The 19246-nt window shown below is 43.3% G+C and overlaps 1 protein-coding gene across 3 annotated transcripts in view; it reads left to right on the top strand.

The window, feature by feature from the left end:
• Positions 1-6633, top strand: part of pmepa1 (prostate transmembrane protein, androgen induced 1) — a 35944-nt gene extending 29311 nt beyond the window's left edge. For 2 of the 3 annotated variants that reach the window (XM_034869917.1, XM_034869918.1), the window contains exons 2-5: positions 389-543; positions 2688-2741; positions 2855-3213; positions 3382-6633. In XM_034869917.1, coding sequence (XP_034725808.1) covers positions 389-543; positions 2688-2741; positions 2855-3213; positions 3382-3694 — 881 coding nt within the window. In that variant the 3' untranslated portion in view covers positions 3695-6633. Of the gene's footprint in view, positions 1-125; positions 130-388; positions 544-2687; positions 2742-2854; positions 3214-3381 lie in introns of those variants that run through there. The other variant, XM_034869919.1, reaches the window with a different exon arrangement.
• Positions 6634-19246: the final 12613 nt, after the last annotated feature.

Consider the following 19246-nt stretch of genomic DNA (forward strand, 5'->3'; position numbering starts at 1 on the left):
TCTCTCTCTCTCTCTCTCTCTCTCTCTCTCTCTCTCTCTCTCTCTCTCTCTCTCTCTCTCTCTCCTGTGAAATGAAGCTGCCTTCAAGTGCAATCGTAATTTTCGATCTATACCATCTGATGGAAAACAGTAACTGTGAAATATAAAGTGTACTTGTGCCACATTGGGCGGTTACATTACACAAAAACAGCGTCACACAAGTGGGCCGTTTGTTAAGTGACGCTCCCACTCACCGCTTATTTTGCTCTGAACGTAGCTTAATGACATCACTATTACATCACCAGAGGTTACTTTTCTCAGACTTGACGAGCTCGTCCAGGTCCAGCGAAGACATTCTGCAGCGGCGTAGGACTAACTGACCCTGATCTTTGTCTCTGTGACGTTGTAGCCCAACTGGAGTTCGTCCAGATCCTGGTGATCGTGGTGGTCATGATGGTGATGGTGGTGGTCATCACCTGTCTGCTGAACCACTACCGCCTATCAGCACGCTCGCTCCTCTCCAGACACGCCCCCACACGCAGGAGACACCTGCCATTGGCCAACGTAAGTCTAACAGTCGCACCCAGTGTGTCATGATGCTTGTGTACATTGTAAGGCAAGGCAAGACAAGGCAGCTTTATTTGGATTGCACATTTCAGCAACAGGGCAATTTAAAGTGCTTTTGCACAAAATCATTGTATCCAAATACACAATGAATTGAACAGGTAAATGTATACAACAGAGCATATAGCACAGATAAGATTGGCTTGCTTAATGTGTGTTAATACTGCAACTGGTTGCCTTCAAAGCTCTTCTTGAGGGAATCAGGTCTGATTTTTCTTTAAGTGAGTTAGTTTGACCAGATGGCTGCCTGATTATTTAAGATGCATATTTTGCATAATGTTCCCAGCCATGGTTTTCTAGAATAAAATAGTGGCTTTCAAAGAAACAGCTGCTAAGTTAAGGTGAACTATACAAACTCCTTTAGAAAAGGTAGGGAATTTTTACTGAAAGCAACAAGCTTTCTTTAAATCACAAAAAAAAAAAAAAAAGAATCATGTGGGGCAAATAGAGAGCATTTCATATATTAAATCCAACATGAATGTGGGAAATTAAAACATTTAAATTATGAATTTAATTACAAGTGTGCAACTTAAAGGCAGAACACACTGTACTTAGCAGTATACTCAGATATCACTGTAGAAACAGCCTTCCCACTGTGCAGAGTGAGCTGCGTGTCCAGCTGCGTGTCCAGCTGTGTGTCCAGCGGTTCGGTCACAGCGAGGACAGTTCTTGATGAAAGACACAATCAGAAGAAAAACAAAGTTTAGGAGTGCTGAGTGGCAGCATGGGATCTGGTGATTACACACTCCTGCAGGCTAACACACTGATTCATTTCTTCATTAAGGGCCACAGCGGCTCGCAGCGACCATTTAAAGGAACACACTAATCTGGGTGGGTGGGTGTGTGTGCACTTCATCCTTTACTCATATCATACTTCTCTGGAACCACACACACCCAGACACACACACACACAGAGCTTCTGATAAGCTCAGGGGAGTCATTGTCCTAGTTAATTTGGATTAGCAGACAGACACACTGACACACATACAGGCAGTAAGACACGCAGGCAGACAGTTCAGCAGAGCACCAAAAACCTGCACTGAAGTTGGAAAAGTTCCTTCTAAACATTTTTTACAGAAGTAAAAAGCTGCTTTTGTCTTCTCACTGCGACACAACGGAGTTCAAATCATTTCTACAAAAGTGTGTGTTTTCCTTCTGGGGAAGAGATCATCAAGTTTGTTACTCAATGTATTATCAAGTCGTTTGTAGGTTCATGTAGACTGATTGGGGAATTTAAGGGAGCCGTTTCCCCCCTATGAAGTCGTTAAGGTTATTATGGTTGTTAACCAGATGAATCTTCATTCATCTGCGTGGGGAAATCGGGTCATTACAGCAGCAACAAGTAATCTGCAATAATGCAAAGACAGTAACAAAGTGTGCATTGCTCAAACCTCTGAACAACACCGTGAATTAAACATAACAATTGATGAAATGGTAGATTTTTCAGTATTCAGATGTAAAGATACTTCAGTTAGAGCAGGCCTCACATGGGCAGCTACAAGATTCACTCAGACATAAAGACAATACCATATTTTATGAAAAGATGGGAAAATTTAAAAAAGGCACAGCAGGACTGAGTGTGTTCACCAGTGGAGCCCTCTAGTGGACAAAGATGTAATCTAAGAATAGCACAACAGAGCTGGGTCCCATGCACATGCAAAAAAAATAACACAAAGAAGTGTGGTTTGAAAAATATCAACACACTAAAGCACACTCCAACAAACTAAAGCATGCAATACACTTTTTGAAATGCTAACTTATGAAGTACGTATCAGTAATAGTGTATAGTACTCAACCGCACATAAATCACTGTATAGTATGCTGTTGGAATAGTTTGGACTGAGTTCTTAAATATGGTGCATACATACTCATACTGCAGCTCTCTCTCTCTCTCTCTTTGTCACTTTTATTTAAATCAGCTTAATTGACATGATATATAGTACATTATCCCAGGTATAGATAGCCCTAAAGACACATGGGGTACCTTTGGTAAATGGGTTGAATCAAAGGGAAATTGCTCAATAGATCAACTGAAAGACATTTGTCTCTCTGTCTCTCTCTCTCTTTCTCTCTCTCTCTCTCAGGAGGCAGGCCTGTGGTCTTCTGAGGCAACAGGGACAACCAGTGGTCTTAATGAGGTGAGTGAAGAAACATTTAGTCCCCAAAAATCATAAAAATGTGTATAACAGCTAAGTTTAATGTTACAAAGGATGGCCCAGCAGCAGTAATCCAATGTCATTCTTCACCCCAGCACCAGGTGTATAACCCCCGGCCTCCGGACCGAGGGGTCCCCTCGTCCTACCTGCAGCGGGAGCCCCAGCACGCCCAGCCCCCGCCCCCGCTCCCCTCCCAGCGCTTCCAGCACACGTACGCCCCGAGTCGCTTCCAGCCGACGTATCCCTACCTGCCCCAGAGTCTCATCGATCTCCCCCCCACCATCTGCCTCTCGGACGGAGAGGAGCCCCCGCCGTACCAGGGCCTCTGCACCCTGCAGCTTCGAGACCCGGAGCAACAGATGGAGCTGAACCGCGAGTCGGTCAGAGCACCGCCCAACCGAACAGTGTTCGACTCCCACTCCCTCAACCCTTCCAGCTCCTGTCCGCAGGCCAGGTAACAAGTTGTCAGTCATTTGTTGTGTTGGACGTCACTCCATGACTGTCTGTGACCCTACCCTCTCGTGTAGTTGTCTCATTTTTCAGATCCTACGGTTGGCTTTGCCCCTTTGTTGTTCTGCTCCCATCAGTCTTATTTATCTTACCCTTGCTGTTTTGGTTCCAGTCTGCAGGCCCCTCCCCCGAGTGTCCATTCAGGCGTCAGTGTGTTAGAAGCCCAGGAGGCCTTGTCCCGGCATCAGAAGCAGGGCTCTCGGGTAGAAGGAGCGCCCCCGACCTACAGCGAGGTGATCGGGCACTACTACCACCCGACGTCCCTGACCCCCAGCCACAACCATCGGACTGTATCGCCCTTGCTAGCGCCCCCGTCCTCATTCGTGCACGGCCTGCTCCGACCTCCACCGCAGCAGCAAGGAAGTGTGGACAACAGGAATGCAAGGAACACAAAGGAGAAATCCCAGAAGCCCCAGCAGGTGTGACAGTACCGCTTCCTTATTCCTAGCCCACGAGGGGGGAGGGGGGACCAGGATTCTTTTGTCCGCTCACCACTTAAAAATCCACTCTGAATGGTTTAAGGGCTGATTCTCGTTAGTTGTAGTTGTAGCTGACATGTTGTCAGTTCCATCAGTTTCCCCACTTCACGGATCGGGCTAGGACTGAAAAAGCAGCAGCAGCAGCCGCCGGCTCCCCATTAGGTAAGAACACCTGGAAAACCACATCACTCCTGCAAAGCACAGTTGCATGAGGACATCTGGTACTTCCTGTTCCACACCTTCTTATTTCCTGTCTGAGGAGCTCTTCAGATGAACCAACGATGTCAGAGACGAAGGGCAGAAGGTGCAAAAGAGAAGGGTGGATACAGAAGCCTCCTTCTTCCCTTAAACAACTCCACATCATCCCTCTTCCATCAGACTGATCCTCGTTCGTTATAAATATTTACTCGTTCTGTTTGTTTGTTGTTTGTTCGTCCTTTTTTCGCGCTTACAAAAAATCTTTCTATCCGGGCAAATGGCGAAATGTTGCAATCTTGTTGTTTTCTTCCAGGTTTTGCTCTCTATTGATAATCCCCCTTGCTGCTTTGACGTCATTTAGTCGGGTTGCAAGTTTACGACTGCACAGTAACCAATGTTGGCAGTGACTCCTGCATCAGGCTTTAGCTGTGTCACTGGGACACGTTAGCACAGTAGGCACATTTCCAGACAGACATTAGATAGCGGCATCTTAAACTAGCTTACCAGTCGTAGCACAGTGCTACAGGAAAAGTCCTCGAGCCAAACGTTCTGCCTTATATCGACCAACCAATGCAGGACTTGTCGCTAAAATCCTTTTTTAGTTGTAGTTTTCTAAAGAAGGTTTGCACGAAGTTCTTCACCACAGAAAAAGAAAGAAATTCGCAATATGATTGATGAGAGAGAAAACCGAAAGTCTGGGTATTTTTCTAAACTTGATAGATTCTTATGAGTAAAGACGGTGTTGTTTTTTTTGGTGTTTTTTACATGTTGTCTAGTTTTTAGAAAAAGAAACATCATTAATCTGTTGGTGTGCCAACTTTCACGTTGAACATTTTTGCTACATACGTGTTGGCATGTATTACATTTTGAGTATATACACACACATCGAGAGCGAAATTAAAAGCACGAGTTTAGAGTTATTTATATAATTGCTGAAAAGAATTGCACTATTTTTTTAGTATGCGCAGATGGTGCGTGTGAGAGAGACGTTTTATTGTGAAGGAGCTCTGTCTATTGAGGCGTGACCAGAACGAGAGACCTGAAACCACAGGGGCTCACCGGAGGGCCGGACCCAGCTCAGTGCACAGCAGCCAGTATCACGACAACATATCATGGGCAGATTCTGACTTGGGTTCAACGGACTCGGATCTACCATTGAACAAAAAAAACTAAACAAATCCCTCACTTATGCAAATGTCCGAGTCCTTCCTGCGAGCCAACCACAAGTCAGTATTTAAACCTGTAGGCCCAATCAGAAACTGCTTGTAGCTTCCTCTCACCCTGTTGGCCGAATCGTTCAGCCAATCCCAAAGCTGGCTGTCGCTCCCTCGACCAAAACAAGCCAAGCACGGACGAGTTAGCTCGCCTCGATCAGATCTTTGTCACGCGCAACGGAGGTCTGAACCAATCACGACGAATGTGTAATGTAACAGTGGAGCGAAGTAGAATGTAGAGTTAGCTTGTAGCTTGTGTGTTATTTAATTTGAATGTCAGAAGTGTTGTTCATTGAGTGAAAAGAGAGAGAATCAAGGCAGACGCAGTGAGGCCTGACGTCCCCTTTGTAGTGCACTACTGAGAAAGGAAGCCAGGTCGCCCTACAGGCCCTAACCGAGTGATCTGCTGACTGTGCACTGCCGCGGCCACACACACATACGACCAGCATTATTGGGTCGCACACCTTCAGTTTCTTTTAAAGTCTCTCCTGCCTTCTAGACACACACACACACACACATACTCCCCGGTGGTGAGTTTACCTCTGTTGCAGGCATCTCTGAGCACTTTATTGCACCGGGAAAGAGACAACAATCCTTCGTCAGCCAGCGGCAGCCGGAAAAAAAACGTGAAAACTACGTTAGAACCTTTCTGATATCGTAGGTTAGATTCCCCAAACCTTTAGAGACGCACTTTTAAAAGATGCTAAGAGTTGTGCTCCAAAACTTGGAACATCCTTCAATTGGGAAAGACATTCTCACCTCACCACCTGGATCCACCATTGGGAAGGCTGGGCTGGGAATGGTTTTAACTTTTTCAAAGCTGATACTCAAAGTCATTTCAGCACCTGTTCCAAGGTTTTCGCAGCCTCACTGTGAAAAACGTAGATATGTTTTTCTGCAAGACTTCAAGTCATTTCTCGAACGTTAAAATGTGTTCGTCGGCTAAATGAAAAATCAGTTTGAAAAAAAACTTGTATTTAAATCAGGAACTACCTTATCAAAGAATGAGGAAGTGCGATTGTGAACGTGACTCGACAGTTTTTGGGACACTGTGCTGCCGATGCACCATTGAATTCTTGAGGTCTGATACCCAACCAGAGAAATGTGTCTTACCCCCCCCTCCCCCCCCCATGGTGGATTTTTTAACTTTTGGAGCAGAACTCTTTGTGTGTTGAACGCAGCAGGAGACGGGTTGTTTAAAACTAGACACGCCGATGTGTTGAAAAGTGACACGAGTGTTAATAGCAACTCAGTCTTCTGTCATCTCTTTGATGCGGTGTGATGCAACTGTAGCTCACTGAAGTAGAAGATTAGAACATGCAGGTGTTTGTATGGATGTGAAGGAGCCCTTTGGTTTCCAGTCTTTATGCAACAGCGCCCTCCACAGGGGCCCAACCAAACCGCAGCCAAAACTCCCGAAGCTGAATCAACTTCACTTTGGAGCCTGAGGAGAGGAGAGAGTCAAAAGGCCCCCCCCCCCCCCCCCCAAAAAAAATCTACATTTTATAATCCCATGTGGTGAATCCCTCAATACTTTGTCTTTTCTTTCTCATGTGTTGCTGTTGATCCGAGTCACAGAGCTAAGCATCGTCTGAAAGATGAATCCCCGGTGATAAGAGATGATAAAGAGGGCACAATTTCCTTTTAACAACACTTGTTTTTCACTTATTTCCACAATCCTCAAAGAGTCTTTTAGCCACACGCGTTGTTTTTTCGTCGTAAGTCATTTTGTACCCACCACTTTTTTAGAAAACCTTAAGTTCAATTTAAGTTAAAAAATAAAGTTCTTAACACATATAATTCTTGCCAAAAAATCCACAAAAATCTCTAGCCTCACAGGGCAGGCACAGACACTTGGGGTGGGGGGGGAGTTATGTTACATATACCTGTAAATATATACATTTTTATTCTTTTACATTAGCAAGCTACAGGACAACGTCTTTCAAAACATGCGCGAAAGAGAAAAAAATGAATGCGTGTCTGTTCCCAGCACATTTCATACCAAACTCATGCTTTGAACTATCCATCGATAAAATAGGAATTAGTTGATTTTTAACTTGTTTCCGAAGCTGTAACCTAGTTTCTCAGATGGTAACCAGATCCAATCCTTTTTTGTTGATCTAGATCTCATTAGATCTGTTTAGATGTCGACTAAGAAGGATTCTGGAAATACAATCTTCAACAACAGGTGTTCTGAAACAATCTTCTGGGTTATTTCCCTTTCAGACGCTTAGCTGTGTGACTCAATCATCAACGAGCCCTCAAAGTGAATCCCGCCTTAAACTTCTGTAAAACATAAAAAGACAAATAATCAAGTCGTTGATTTGCAATTTGCCTCTCTCTTTCTCCTCGGGTCTCCTGTGCTGATCTGCCGTGTCGGCATATCTGATCTTAATGACGAGCACCTGAAAGGAGGAAAAATAATCACGTTAATTAATCTCTCGACCCAGAGCAGCTAAAGGGTGACGAGTGGATCAATCAGAATGAATCACCCTGGATCTCTGGATCAGATTATGCCAGTGTAGATAACTTATTGACCCCCTCTTCCCTTTCCTTCCCTTTCCTGCCTTTCTGTCCCCTTCCTGTTTCCCTTCCTTTTTGGAGACTGTTTGGTTCCCTGTCCTGGAGGGTGTGCAGTGGGTATGAGAAGACTGGACGGGCTCTGATCAGAGCATCACGGTACAAACAAATGCAACTAGTAACAGTTTAAAGGATTGGACCGATAGTCCAGGGGATGAGACGTAAAACATCGAGTGTAGGATCAATCTCTCGCTTCAGGGAAACCTGCGCTGGCTGACGATACAAAAAAAAGAGACAGATAGAGGAGAGAGGACGGGAAACTCCTTCAGAGGCTCGGTGGAAACACACATCACACATGTACTCACACAGTATACTGTATTCCCAATTGTTGGACCCCATGAATATAATTAAATATGAACGCACACACACTGGTATGTTTACATGCAGAGAGAAGGTAACAGCTGTAGTTGAGTTACATCCCTCCAGTTATCTGTTCTGTTATCTTGTGGTAAAGCACAATAACTGAGACGGCTTAAGTGGCGTTGGTTAAGCTCAATCCACCTAAACTATTGTTCACGTAGGAAACCAATCAGGTTTCTGTCTTCTTAAATGTGTCCAAGCCAGTAATTATCTGCATCTGTCTCAACTGGTCGCACATTTCTCTCTGCTTTAAGCCAGCGTGAAGGCAGCGTTGCAGCAAGGTGTTTTTGTAAAGTCAGCTGACTGTGTCTTTTTTCCCTGTGTGTGTGTGTGTGTGTGTGTGTGTGAGTGTGTGTGTGTGTGTGTGTGTGTGTGTGCGCGCACTGACTTGCCCTGGGAAAGACCTCCAGCTGTCTAGACAAAAACTAAACACACACACACACACACAGTGCAGACTAAACAAACCAAGCTAAGAACCAGACCTTGCACACACACAGGTGCACGTTTACACACCCACGTACATTTATCTTCTCATTGTGGACCACACAAGATAGCAAAAACATGTTTCTCACACACACACACACACACACACACACACCTGGACCGCCTCCAGAGTTACCCCCCCTCTTTCTTCTTTCTGTCTAAACGAGCTCTTCCTGTTCCCTAGAGATGCCTGCTGTCCAATGACAGAGCTCCTCCCAAGCCGGCCCTTGCTGCCATTGGCTGGCGGTCTTTCGGTCTCCTTGGAAACGTTTGTCGTTTGTTATTGTTGCTATGTCGTACAAGAGTGCCTGCCTGCGCTGAGACAGTGAAAATGTGAGTGGCTAGTTTGGGCTGTCAATCATCCCGGGCCACGCCTCCTCACTGTCTCAGACTATGATGATGATGATGATGATGATTGGATGATGATGATGAGATTGAGGATGATGAAGATTGATGTTTTTGATAGTGATGCCGCAGAGAGCGTTGCAATACACCTACTATTTGCCTTTTTGATATTAGTCATATTTTAACGTAGTGTGTTAAATGTAAGATGTTTTTTTTTTAAATTGTTGCTGTTATTATTGTTGTTTATTCACTTGAGAACAAAAAATGTCATTTTACTTCAATCCATCGACCACACACAAACTTTTTCTTTTTTTTCTTTTTGTAAGACCAACTTTGAGAGTGTAAAACTACCTAAACACACAACATCTGCAGATCACTGGCAGGACGTGTAAATACATAAAAAAATAAAAGTACCTCTGCTTCTAAGTGCCACTTGTAGTTTCAGAGGATGAAAGCAATGAATCTGAATCTGTGCGAACCACCGCCGTACCCTCCCTTCCTTCAGTCCTGGACTCGTCCTCTCTGCACTCACAAGTTCAGGTGGACTTCTTTGAGCATGTGAACATCAGTAGTGCGTTCCATTTGGACTCGGAAGCCAGATCCCCCCCGACCTCGGAAACCCAGACAACCTCAGAGTACACCAAGCTCAAAATCCAGTTATGACGTCTGTAGTAACAAACAGTTATTAGCACTTCTGTCTTATTTGAGTCTCGGTAAATCAGTCACACACACAGTGCTGTCCATCTTCTATCTGTGGAGCTGTTGTTACACTGTTTGTATGCACAAAAAAACAGCGTAATGCATTGTTAACTACTGGTATTGCTAACAATGGCTAACGTGGCTAGAGCCATGGGCGTGATTTACAGCGGGAATAATCAACACTAGTCAGTGCAACCCGCCTCCAAAAACCTGTTATAGTTCCGTTACATACATACTGTAAAGACATGTAGACCACGACGTGATGCAGAAAACACACAAATTGTTGAAGAAGAATTCACCAGAATGCAGAAAATTTAGTGTTTTGACGTTCAAAATTTCAATTTTGCCTTAAAGTGTAGATCTCAATGCCCCCCCACACACACAAATAAGTTATGCCCTTGGCAAGAGCTAATGAAACCAATGAAAATCAGACTCCCAGCTCTGGCTTCCGAGTTCAGAGCTAAATGGAAAGCACTATAAATCCAGAAACCCAGTATGTCCAGAATCCAGAAACCCAGTATGTCCAGGAACCCCCGCCCCCCCGCCCTCCCAGCCAATCATCGCCTCTCCCCGCCCAGCCCGGCGTCTACATGTGTGCCTTCTGGTGTCTGGGCTCAACGGAGACTTTGTCCGTCTGCAAATGGTAGTGCAACGCACACCTCAAATCTAAATCCTCCCTAGAAACGGTTGCCTTCAGACAGCACCAACATATTCATAAAATACTTCTCATTTCACGGCCATGATGTATAAAAACGTCCGTTTACGGGGATTGGCAAAAAGAAAAAACAGAAATACACACAGACCTTAAAAAGATTATTCTTGAGTGTGAACATGCACAGCTCTGTTACTGGATAAGAGAGGAAGATCGTGTCGTCCAATCAAAAGCTTCAGAAGAACACAGCGTGGCGAGGCTGCTGAGATTGTTTTGTGTCCAAAAAACAAGATAAAATAATAAACTAATACTCAAAATGATGACTTACTGAGAGAAGAAATGGGACTTTGTAAATCTGAATTTTAAGATATTTGTTCTATTTATTATATGTCATCATTTTGACTTACATGATGATATCTGATACTTTTAGGTATTGTTTTTATTCTAACTTAATCAGTTTTTTTCTTTTCCTGTTAGCTTCCATAATGATTAAAAAAATAAAAGGTAACTTAAGCTGCGTTCCAGAAATGGCGGAAAATCTGTAATTTTATTAATGTCTGGAATTAACTCCTCAGAAGTTATATTTTTAGCATGACGTGACCTGAACGCATCATGTTTTCAGCGCGCTAACAATTGAAAAAGCTCAGTGGCCTCTGATGTGCAGGAGCTAACTTCCTGCGTGAATGTTAGCCGTCGGATAGCGACCCCTATCTGGAGTTAAAGAAAATGGTCTCCAATGGTGTCCAATGTTCTCCACTGGCCTCCAATGGTCTCCAATGGCCTCCAATGGTCTCTAATGGCCTCCAATGGTCTCCAATGGTCTCCAATGGTCCCCAATGGTCTCCAATGGTCCCCAATGGTCTCCAATGGCCTCCAATGGTCTCTAATGGCCTCCAATTGTCTCCAATGGTCTCCAATGGTCTCCAATGGTCCCCAATGGTCTCCAATGGCCTCCAATGGCCTCCAATGGTCTCCAATGGTCCCCAATGGTCTCCAATGGCCTCCAATGGTCTCTAATGGCCTCCAATGGTCTCCAATGGTCTCTAACGGCCTCCAATGGTCTCCAATGGCCTCCAATGGTCTCCAATGGTCTCCAATGGTCTCTAATGGCCTCCAATGGTCTCCAATGGTCTCCAATGGTCCCCAATGGTCTCCAATGGCCTCCAATGGTCTCCAATGGCCTCCAATGGTCTCTAATGGCCTCCAATAGTCTCTAATGGCCTCCAGTTCTCTCACACACACCCACTCAGACACACTCCAGCCCAGTCTTCTGCCCACAGCATCAATAAAGACATTTCCAAAGAAGGAATCATCCTAAAAAAATACTAGAGTTACCCCTGACTTGAACTTTTTTTTTAATTTTCTTTGGGCAAAACACTTTGCTTTACAAATGCCTTTTTTCCAGTATCTTTAACTATGTATTTTAAGTACACAATAGCACATACAAGTACTTGTTTTGAAAGAAGACTTGTACTGTAAACACTCGTAGCAGACTGGAGAAAGGCAACGTGTAAAAGAAACTGTTTTTCCCCTTTTGTTGTTTTTGCTCGATCTGCTCTTTGAATCAGCGCCGCACGGCGCCTTTTCTCTGACAATGTGTGGGGGGTAAGCACTCTCTTTTGGTTGCAGTACGTACTTTGTATTTATGTGTTTATATTCAAACAAGCCTCGATATCTTACAGGACGCGGCAGCGCTCTGACGCCCGTCCACCGCAGTGACTGTTGTAGAAGTCTTCCACCTGTTGTTGAGTTTTCTTTCCTGCAAGCATCTAAAAAATGTGGGACTTGTTCGGTAGTTCGGTTTGTTCTGCTCGGGATTCCCACACAGGGCATGTGCGATAGACTGTGTAGGAACCCTGATCTGTTTATGTAGAAAAAAGGTTTCCCTGATTTCAGAATCCAGCAGCAGGCTCATCCTTCTTCCATGGAAGTGGAAGGGAGAGGGAGGCCGTGCGGGAGGTTTTGGGGTTTAAATCCAGTCTGTTCTCTGTTCGCAGCATGGCTCACATACTTATAAAGAGGCCTACTTATCCTCAATGATAACAGTTGCTTATTTGTGTATTAAAAAAACAACTTTATTTTAATTTATATTGGCTGGTGTACGTGTTACGAGGTTTGTTCCGTTGCTATTTCCTTCTGTTTGTTACAGACATGGTGTGAATCGGACACGTCTCAGTTACCCTTTCCATTTGAAAAATTAATAAAAAAAAGTTTTATAAACGTGTCCGTGTCTCCTCTCATTGTTTCTTTGTTTTATTGTGTTTATTTGTTTGGTACGCTGACTTCCTTTCCTTTCATCCAGAATGATAACAACTCCTAAAGGGTTTCCTGTTTTCTAATTTATGAACATGCACGACGAGTGGAGAGAATTTAAAAACCTGCAGTTCTCCTTCCAGATGTTGTTAGAAATAGAATTTATTCAATAAAGTCACATTTATACATCAGACTGGATATTATATGCTCAAATCAGCAGGTAGGTGTGTGTGTGTTGGTGCTGACTTATAATAAGGGGCTTTTCCACCCCACCAGGTGGCGCTGTGGAGCAGTGGACGACATGATCAATAATCCAACATCACTAATAACTATATAATGTACATGTACTGTGTATTCTTTGTAACTTACATTGTTGCTTGTTTTATTACATTTAACAAAGGCAGCGCTGTCCATTACGTTACAAATAGCTTCCTATGGCCGATCTCCCCGAGGTCAGCACACACACACACACACACACACGCACACGCACACGCACACGCACACACACCTCAGCATTCATTAATCAAGTGAGAAGATGAAAACATTGTGCGAATGTGTGTAAAAGTTATATTTTGAACCTTGCCAACAGGACAGAAATGAGAAATCCAACATTTTGGGACCACAGAGTACTTTAACACTGTGTGGTTTTAATACTTTTATTCAGGATCTAAATAATTCCTGCACCCCCGCGGCTGAGGACCACTGGACTGGATTCACCAAAACACGTTCACCACCAACGGCATGTGGAAGGTGGTCCAGTGTTAATTTCAGGCCCTGCTCCTTAGGTATTTAATTGGGTGTTGACAAAGCATTTTTGATACTCAATACTACAGAGGCCAGTGCCTGGTAGATGTGTTACTCTGTACCTAGTCCTCCTGGGGGGGCGGGGGGGGCAGGGGGGTCAGTGTGCGTCAGCTGGTTCTGCTTGATCACTGGATGACTGCCTCCCAGCAAGCTATTGATCAGATTCCAGTGACTCAACGACTTCAAACTACATCACACTCGCTTCTCTTCCTGCCAAGTTCCTACGTCAGCTCTCACCTCCGAGTAAGGTCGGTCCAACACTCAGGGGTCAGGGGTCAGGGGTCAGTTTAATCAGGGTGTCCCTGCAAAAGAGACTTACTCCCTGAATAAATAAAGGGAAATGCAGTGTTGTTGTTTTTTAAAGTTTATAAATTTCCCACTCAAAATTTGTATTTGGTATCAAACGTTGAAGGGTAAAGTCAGAGTGATGCCTTTTTGAAAAGGAGTGGTTTCCGTGTTGGACGCAGGCAGCAGCAGGACGTCCCTCCCTGTCAGCACACAGCGGTCACTGCTGACCTCCAACAGAGGGTACATGTCCAACTGGAGCCCCTGTGATGTCACTGTGTCACCTCTTGCATCTGTGTGTGTCAGAACACACACACACACACACACAAAACACAATGTGTCTCACTATCTTTATGGGGACCCGTCATTGACATAATGCGTTCTCTAGCCCCTTACCCTAACCTTAACCATAACAACTAAATGCCTAACCTTAACCCTCACCCTAACCTAACCTAACCTAACTCTAACCCTAATCCTAAAACCATGTCCTAACCCCCAAACAGCCCTTTAAAGTTGTGGGCTCCAGCATTTTGGCCCCACAAAGCTGTCCGGACCCCACAAGTATACTGTATTCACGGTTCATGGACCCCATGAATTTAGTTGAACGAACACACATGCACACATACACACACGCACGCACGCACACAAACACACACACACACACATTCATACCAAGAGCTGATAAGCCCTCAACTTTGATGCTACCGCCCGTCCACCTTTCCTTGCACATTGTCCCTTCAAGCTCCTAAACTCTCTCTATGTTTTAGTCCCTCCCGGGCACTGCTAGGTTCTCTTGAGCAAGTCAACGTACCCCCCCCCCACACACACACACACACACACACACACACACACACCAACTGCAGCCCAATATCTCCATCTGTGCATGAATAGGTCCTGAGCATGTGTGTGTATTTCGGGCCTGTGTGTAGTGATTACTAATAAAACAGAGTGTAAATTCTTTTTGTAATTTCCTCACTGGGGATCAATAAACAGTATAACGTAACATCCATGCAGACAAAGCAATAGGGGTAACATTCTCAAATGAATCAAGGATTCAGTAGTAATTTGAAAGTGAGCACGCACTCCTGGGCACTGCTAGGTTCTCATGAGCAAGTCCCAGTACCCTCCCCAGTAGCAGGGATTCAGGATTCACTAGCAATTTGAAAGTGAGCATGAAGATCAGCAGGTGAGTGGAGCAAACACTGGGATCTTTCCTTTGTCAGTCAGTGTCTGTCCGGCAGTCGGCCTGCAGGACAGACATCACTCTGGATGTTACATGATTCAGATGGCAGAAGAGATATGAAAAGATTTAACATCATGTCATGTGAAGTTAAAATCTGATGGTTGAAAGAGGTGATTGAAGAACGTTGGCCGATCACCTAAACAACGACTCCAAAGGTCGCTAATAGCCGAGTTGATTAGTGAGTAATTTAGGAAGCAGAGCAGGAGGGAAGGGAAGAAGGACATAAGGGAAGGCAGGGAGGAAGGAAGGAAGGATGAAAGGAAAGAAGGAAAAACAAGTGTAGTAATGTTTTCTGTAAACGGAGACAATACAACTTCCTTTGTTATTAATTGTAATTCTTCAATGTTTAATTGGCATCTATTGTGACACTCTAACGCCTGTACACTGATAACAGCTGTAGTGTTTTATTAATACAGATGACAAGTACTCCAAAGTCAGCATTGTTGTAGTATCACATCGCCGGAACTATCTCCACAGCGCTGTGTCAGCGCTGAAGTAGTAGTCTGGCTACACCGCTTATCTAACAGATAGCGGAGATAGTGAAAGCCAAGGGTCAGGCTTTACCCGAGGGCTGAACATCCGGTGAGCCAGACTGAAGCCGCTCCAAATATCAGCTCCAGTTTTCTTTCCGAAGATGAAGCTGAACGTGACATATCATTCGTGTTCAGGTAGTCTGCAAATACGAGGATGTTTGTTCTCTTAACCTCATTTTATGGTGCTGAGCTGAGTGTTTTCATATCACCTAACACAAGACATGAAGCTTTAAGAGCAGACTGAACACACACGCACGCACGCACACACACACACACACACACACACCCCACACATTTTATCATCGCTTTGCATTTCTTTACCAGCTTAGCGTCGCCCGTGCCCGTTGTGATTGGTCTAAATGAATGCCGACAACCCGTCTCACAACAACATCTCCTCTGCTAGAACATGCGTGGAGTAGCCAGACCTTCCTCCGCAGTGCTGTGGAGGAAGGTCTGGCAATGCGAGACTACCAGGCGCCCTGTGGTCTGATGTCAAAGTGTCCTTGGGAAAGATGGTAAACCTCCCCATTTCCACCAATGTCTGAATATCTGTAAATACTGGCTTGTTTTAAAGTGCTTTGAGTTGTCGCTAAGACTGGACAAAGCACTAAAAATGACGTCCATGACCTGATTTCCCCACAGATATCAAAGTTTCATTGCATAAAAGAATTTGATTATAAATTTAAACATGCCTTAAACGTAATTTGACATAGTAAGTGACATCACATCATGAAAACCCTAGAAATTAAAACGGAAGATAACAAAAAAGGTCATGTCCGTAATGTCTAAATGGATGAACAAATAACCTGCACAGTTAAAAAAAATTACATAAGAAATGTGTGTAAAAACAGGCGGTTGAGACATGCAGTAAAAACGGCTCTGCATGCCTGCGAGCTCATTAAGTCCTCAGATGAAGCAGCTAGAAAACAAGAAAAATCAGATGCTCCGTGGTGTTGGCAGAAGTAAATCATTGTCTCAAAGAATTGCTGACAACACGTTCTGATGAAGAACCCTGTTGTTGCTGAGAGCGAGCACTATGTAAGGATTTGTCTTATCTGTGTTGTAGTTGCATGTTGAGAGACTAAGCGGTGCAGTGAATATGCAGACACACGTTGTACATGGTTAATGCAATGCAACATGCTGGGGACAGGACGTCCCATCAACAGCACGCTCTATCTTCACACCACGCTGTTGATACACGTGTATTTATAGAGGACTGTTGAGTCCAGGGGACTTCACTTCCCATGATTCCTGCATCATCACGGGGACTTTTGTAGGAGACAGTACAGATTCTTGTTTTAAATGTAAATGTAAATGTGCTGTATTTATATAGCGCTTTTCCAGTCTTAACTCTTTTAGTGTTGTGTATCTGCTGTATGTTAAAAGCAAATTTTGTGTACAAATAAGTATACATCGAACATGATGATGAATATTAAAAATCAACTTCTATTCTACGTTTTTTATATGAAATTGAGTTATTGGAGTTTCAACCTTTTGACATGGAGTCAAGTTATATTTCCTTGGTTCTGATAAAGGGACCTTCCATTTTTGGCGCTTTTCACGAAGAGACAGCAAACGTGTAATTATTCTCATTTCTAGGAGCAGGTGGAAGTGTTATTTGTACAGTAGATTATTTTCAAGTTTACAATTAGACAGAAATTACTCAGTTTCCGGCAAAAATAACTTAATGGAGATTCTTTGCAGTGTATGAGGCCTTTTCTAAATCTGCTTTCTGGCATGACTCAATGCATTTGTCTGCATGTTGAATGCAAAAAAATATGCAGTGTTCCTTTCCACTATCTGACACATACTGTGGGGGAAATTGTATTGGTGGCTAGAAATGGGTATGCAAATACTTATATAATAATAACTATATCTAGGCCTACATAAGAACTTCTAATCTTTCTTTAAAGGATAAGCCTTTTTTTCAACCTCTATTTTCCTTTGTTTTTGTGTCTAAATGACTGATGGGAACAACAGTCTTGGACACTGGTCCAGTATTGAGCATGGTCGCTGTAGTCAGCAGCGGTGAAACAAGCTACACCGTATGTCAATGGTGCAGTTGTGCAGCTTGTATTTACCTTCACAGGGGTGCTTGTTTTGCAGGCTCAGATCATAAGTTACATTATAAGTGCTTGACAACATGAAGCAAAGGATCCCTTCAGAGACAGACCTTTGAAACCTCTTTGAGACCTTTCTGTTTGACCAGAAACTGCTCTGAGGTCGCTGGCACTAAACCCACCAGACTCCATTTGAAAAAACAATACTTTTAGCGTGTATAGAGCCAATGTGATTTAACATGTAAATCAGTAAACTGGGTTTATTTCAATTAAAATAAGAGTTGTGAGAGTTGACGAACCAAAACGGAGTTTTATTCTGTTCCTGTCAACTTTGAATAAAGTGTATTTTACAATGCTAAAATTACTGTCTATTTACATGGAGTCTGGTGGGATTGGCAAACCCATTTTCCCCCATGTTTTTATGTTTATAAAGAGGATCTTACTCTACAACAGAAAGGTCGACCTCCTTAGAAATCCTTTCCATGATGATGTCAGACACTTAGAATTATAATTTATATTTTTTTTTTATTTAACCTTTATTTATCCAGGTAAACTGTTTGAGAACCACTTCTCATTTACAAACATGACCTGGCCAAGAGGCTACAGAAATAAATAGGAACATACTGTACAACTTTACCTAGTCAAACGCATAACACATAAAACAAGCAACTGAATTAAAAAAGACAATCAATGAAGAAAGAAAAAGAATAAGTGCTTAAATATGTGTGTATAAATATGGTTCATAATTGTCAGCAGGAACAAGTGTCAACAAGAATTATATTCTGAGCCTGTCAGCGGCAAAACAAGCAATTTTGTGAACATAAACACAAGCTGCACAATGGCCCCATTAACTAACAGTGTAGCTTGTTTCGCCGCTGCTGACTGCGGCGATCTTGCTTAATACTGGACCAATATCAAAGATTGTTATTACCATCAGTCACTTAGCCACAAAAACATAAGAAGATAGGGTCCAGGTTGAAAAAAACAGTAGTCCCCCTTTAAATGCCGGTAACCTGTACATGGTTCAAAGTCTTTGGACACTGTGTTGGGTGTTGGACAACATGCATAAGAAATTCCTGCACAATCTGTCTGATTATAAATCTGTAAAAGTCAAACTGTTGTAAGAGTTCACTGTGTTGTTTGTGTTCTCAGAAGCCTTCACTAAATATCCTTACAACAGCAACATGGTACATGTTAAAGGAACATGCAGGATGCAGATAACAGTGTCAACAACAAGCGAGTGATGATTAACTTCAGTCAGCGTCATTGTCTCCGTGTCTTACGCAACAGCAACCGGTCCACAACCAGTGGACAGACACATGTGTCCTCATGCAGCACAGTCCAGCCTATGCAAGGCACCGCTAGCTGTGATGGAAACGTGGGTTTGCTGCGTATGAACTTATATTATATGTACGTAAAAATAAAAAGCTTAACTTATTTCATTGGTTCTCAAACACATCACTCAAAGGTCCGCATTCCAGGTCAGAGGTCCGGAACAACTGACAACAACAAAACCACTTTCAGTCCGTTTTTTCAAGCTTCATGCAGTAGAAGTACAGTAGTATTCTTAGTCTCATGTTGTAAAAAAAATGATTTTTTTCACTTCGACATTAATGTCTTTTTTCTGATGTTTCAGCATTTTTTCAAAGTTTTTTGACGTTTTTAGCCTATTTTTGCTTTGACTTAGGTCGATAGATTGATAGATAGATAGATACATAGATACATAGATAGATAGATAGATAGATGGATAGATAGATAGATAGATAGATAGATAGATAGATAGATAGAT

Source organism: Etheostoma cragini, chromosome 4 (genome assembly GCF_013103735.1).
Source record: "Etheostoma cragini isolate CJK2018 chromosome 4, CSU_Ecrag_1.0, whole genome shotgun sequence".
Lineage (NCBI taxonomy): Eukaryota > Metazoa > Chordata > Actinopteri > Perciformes > Percidae > Etheostoma > Etheostoma cragini.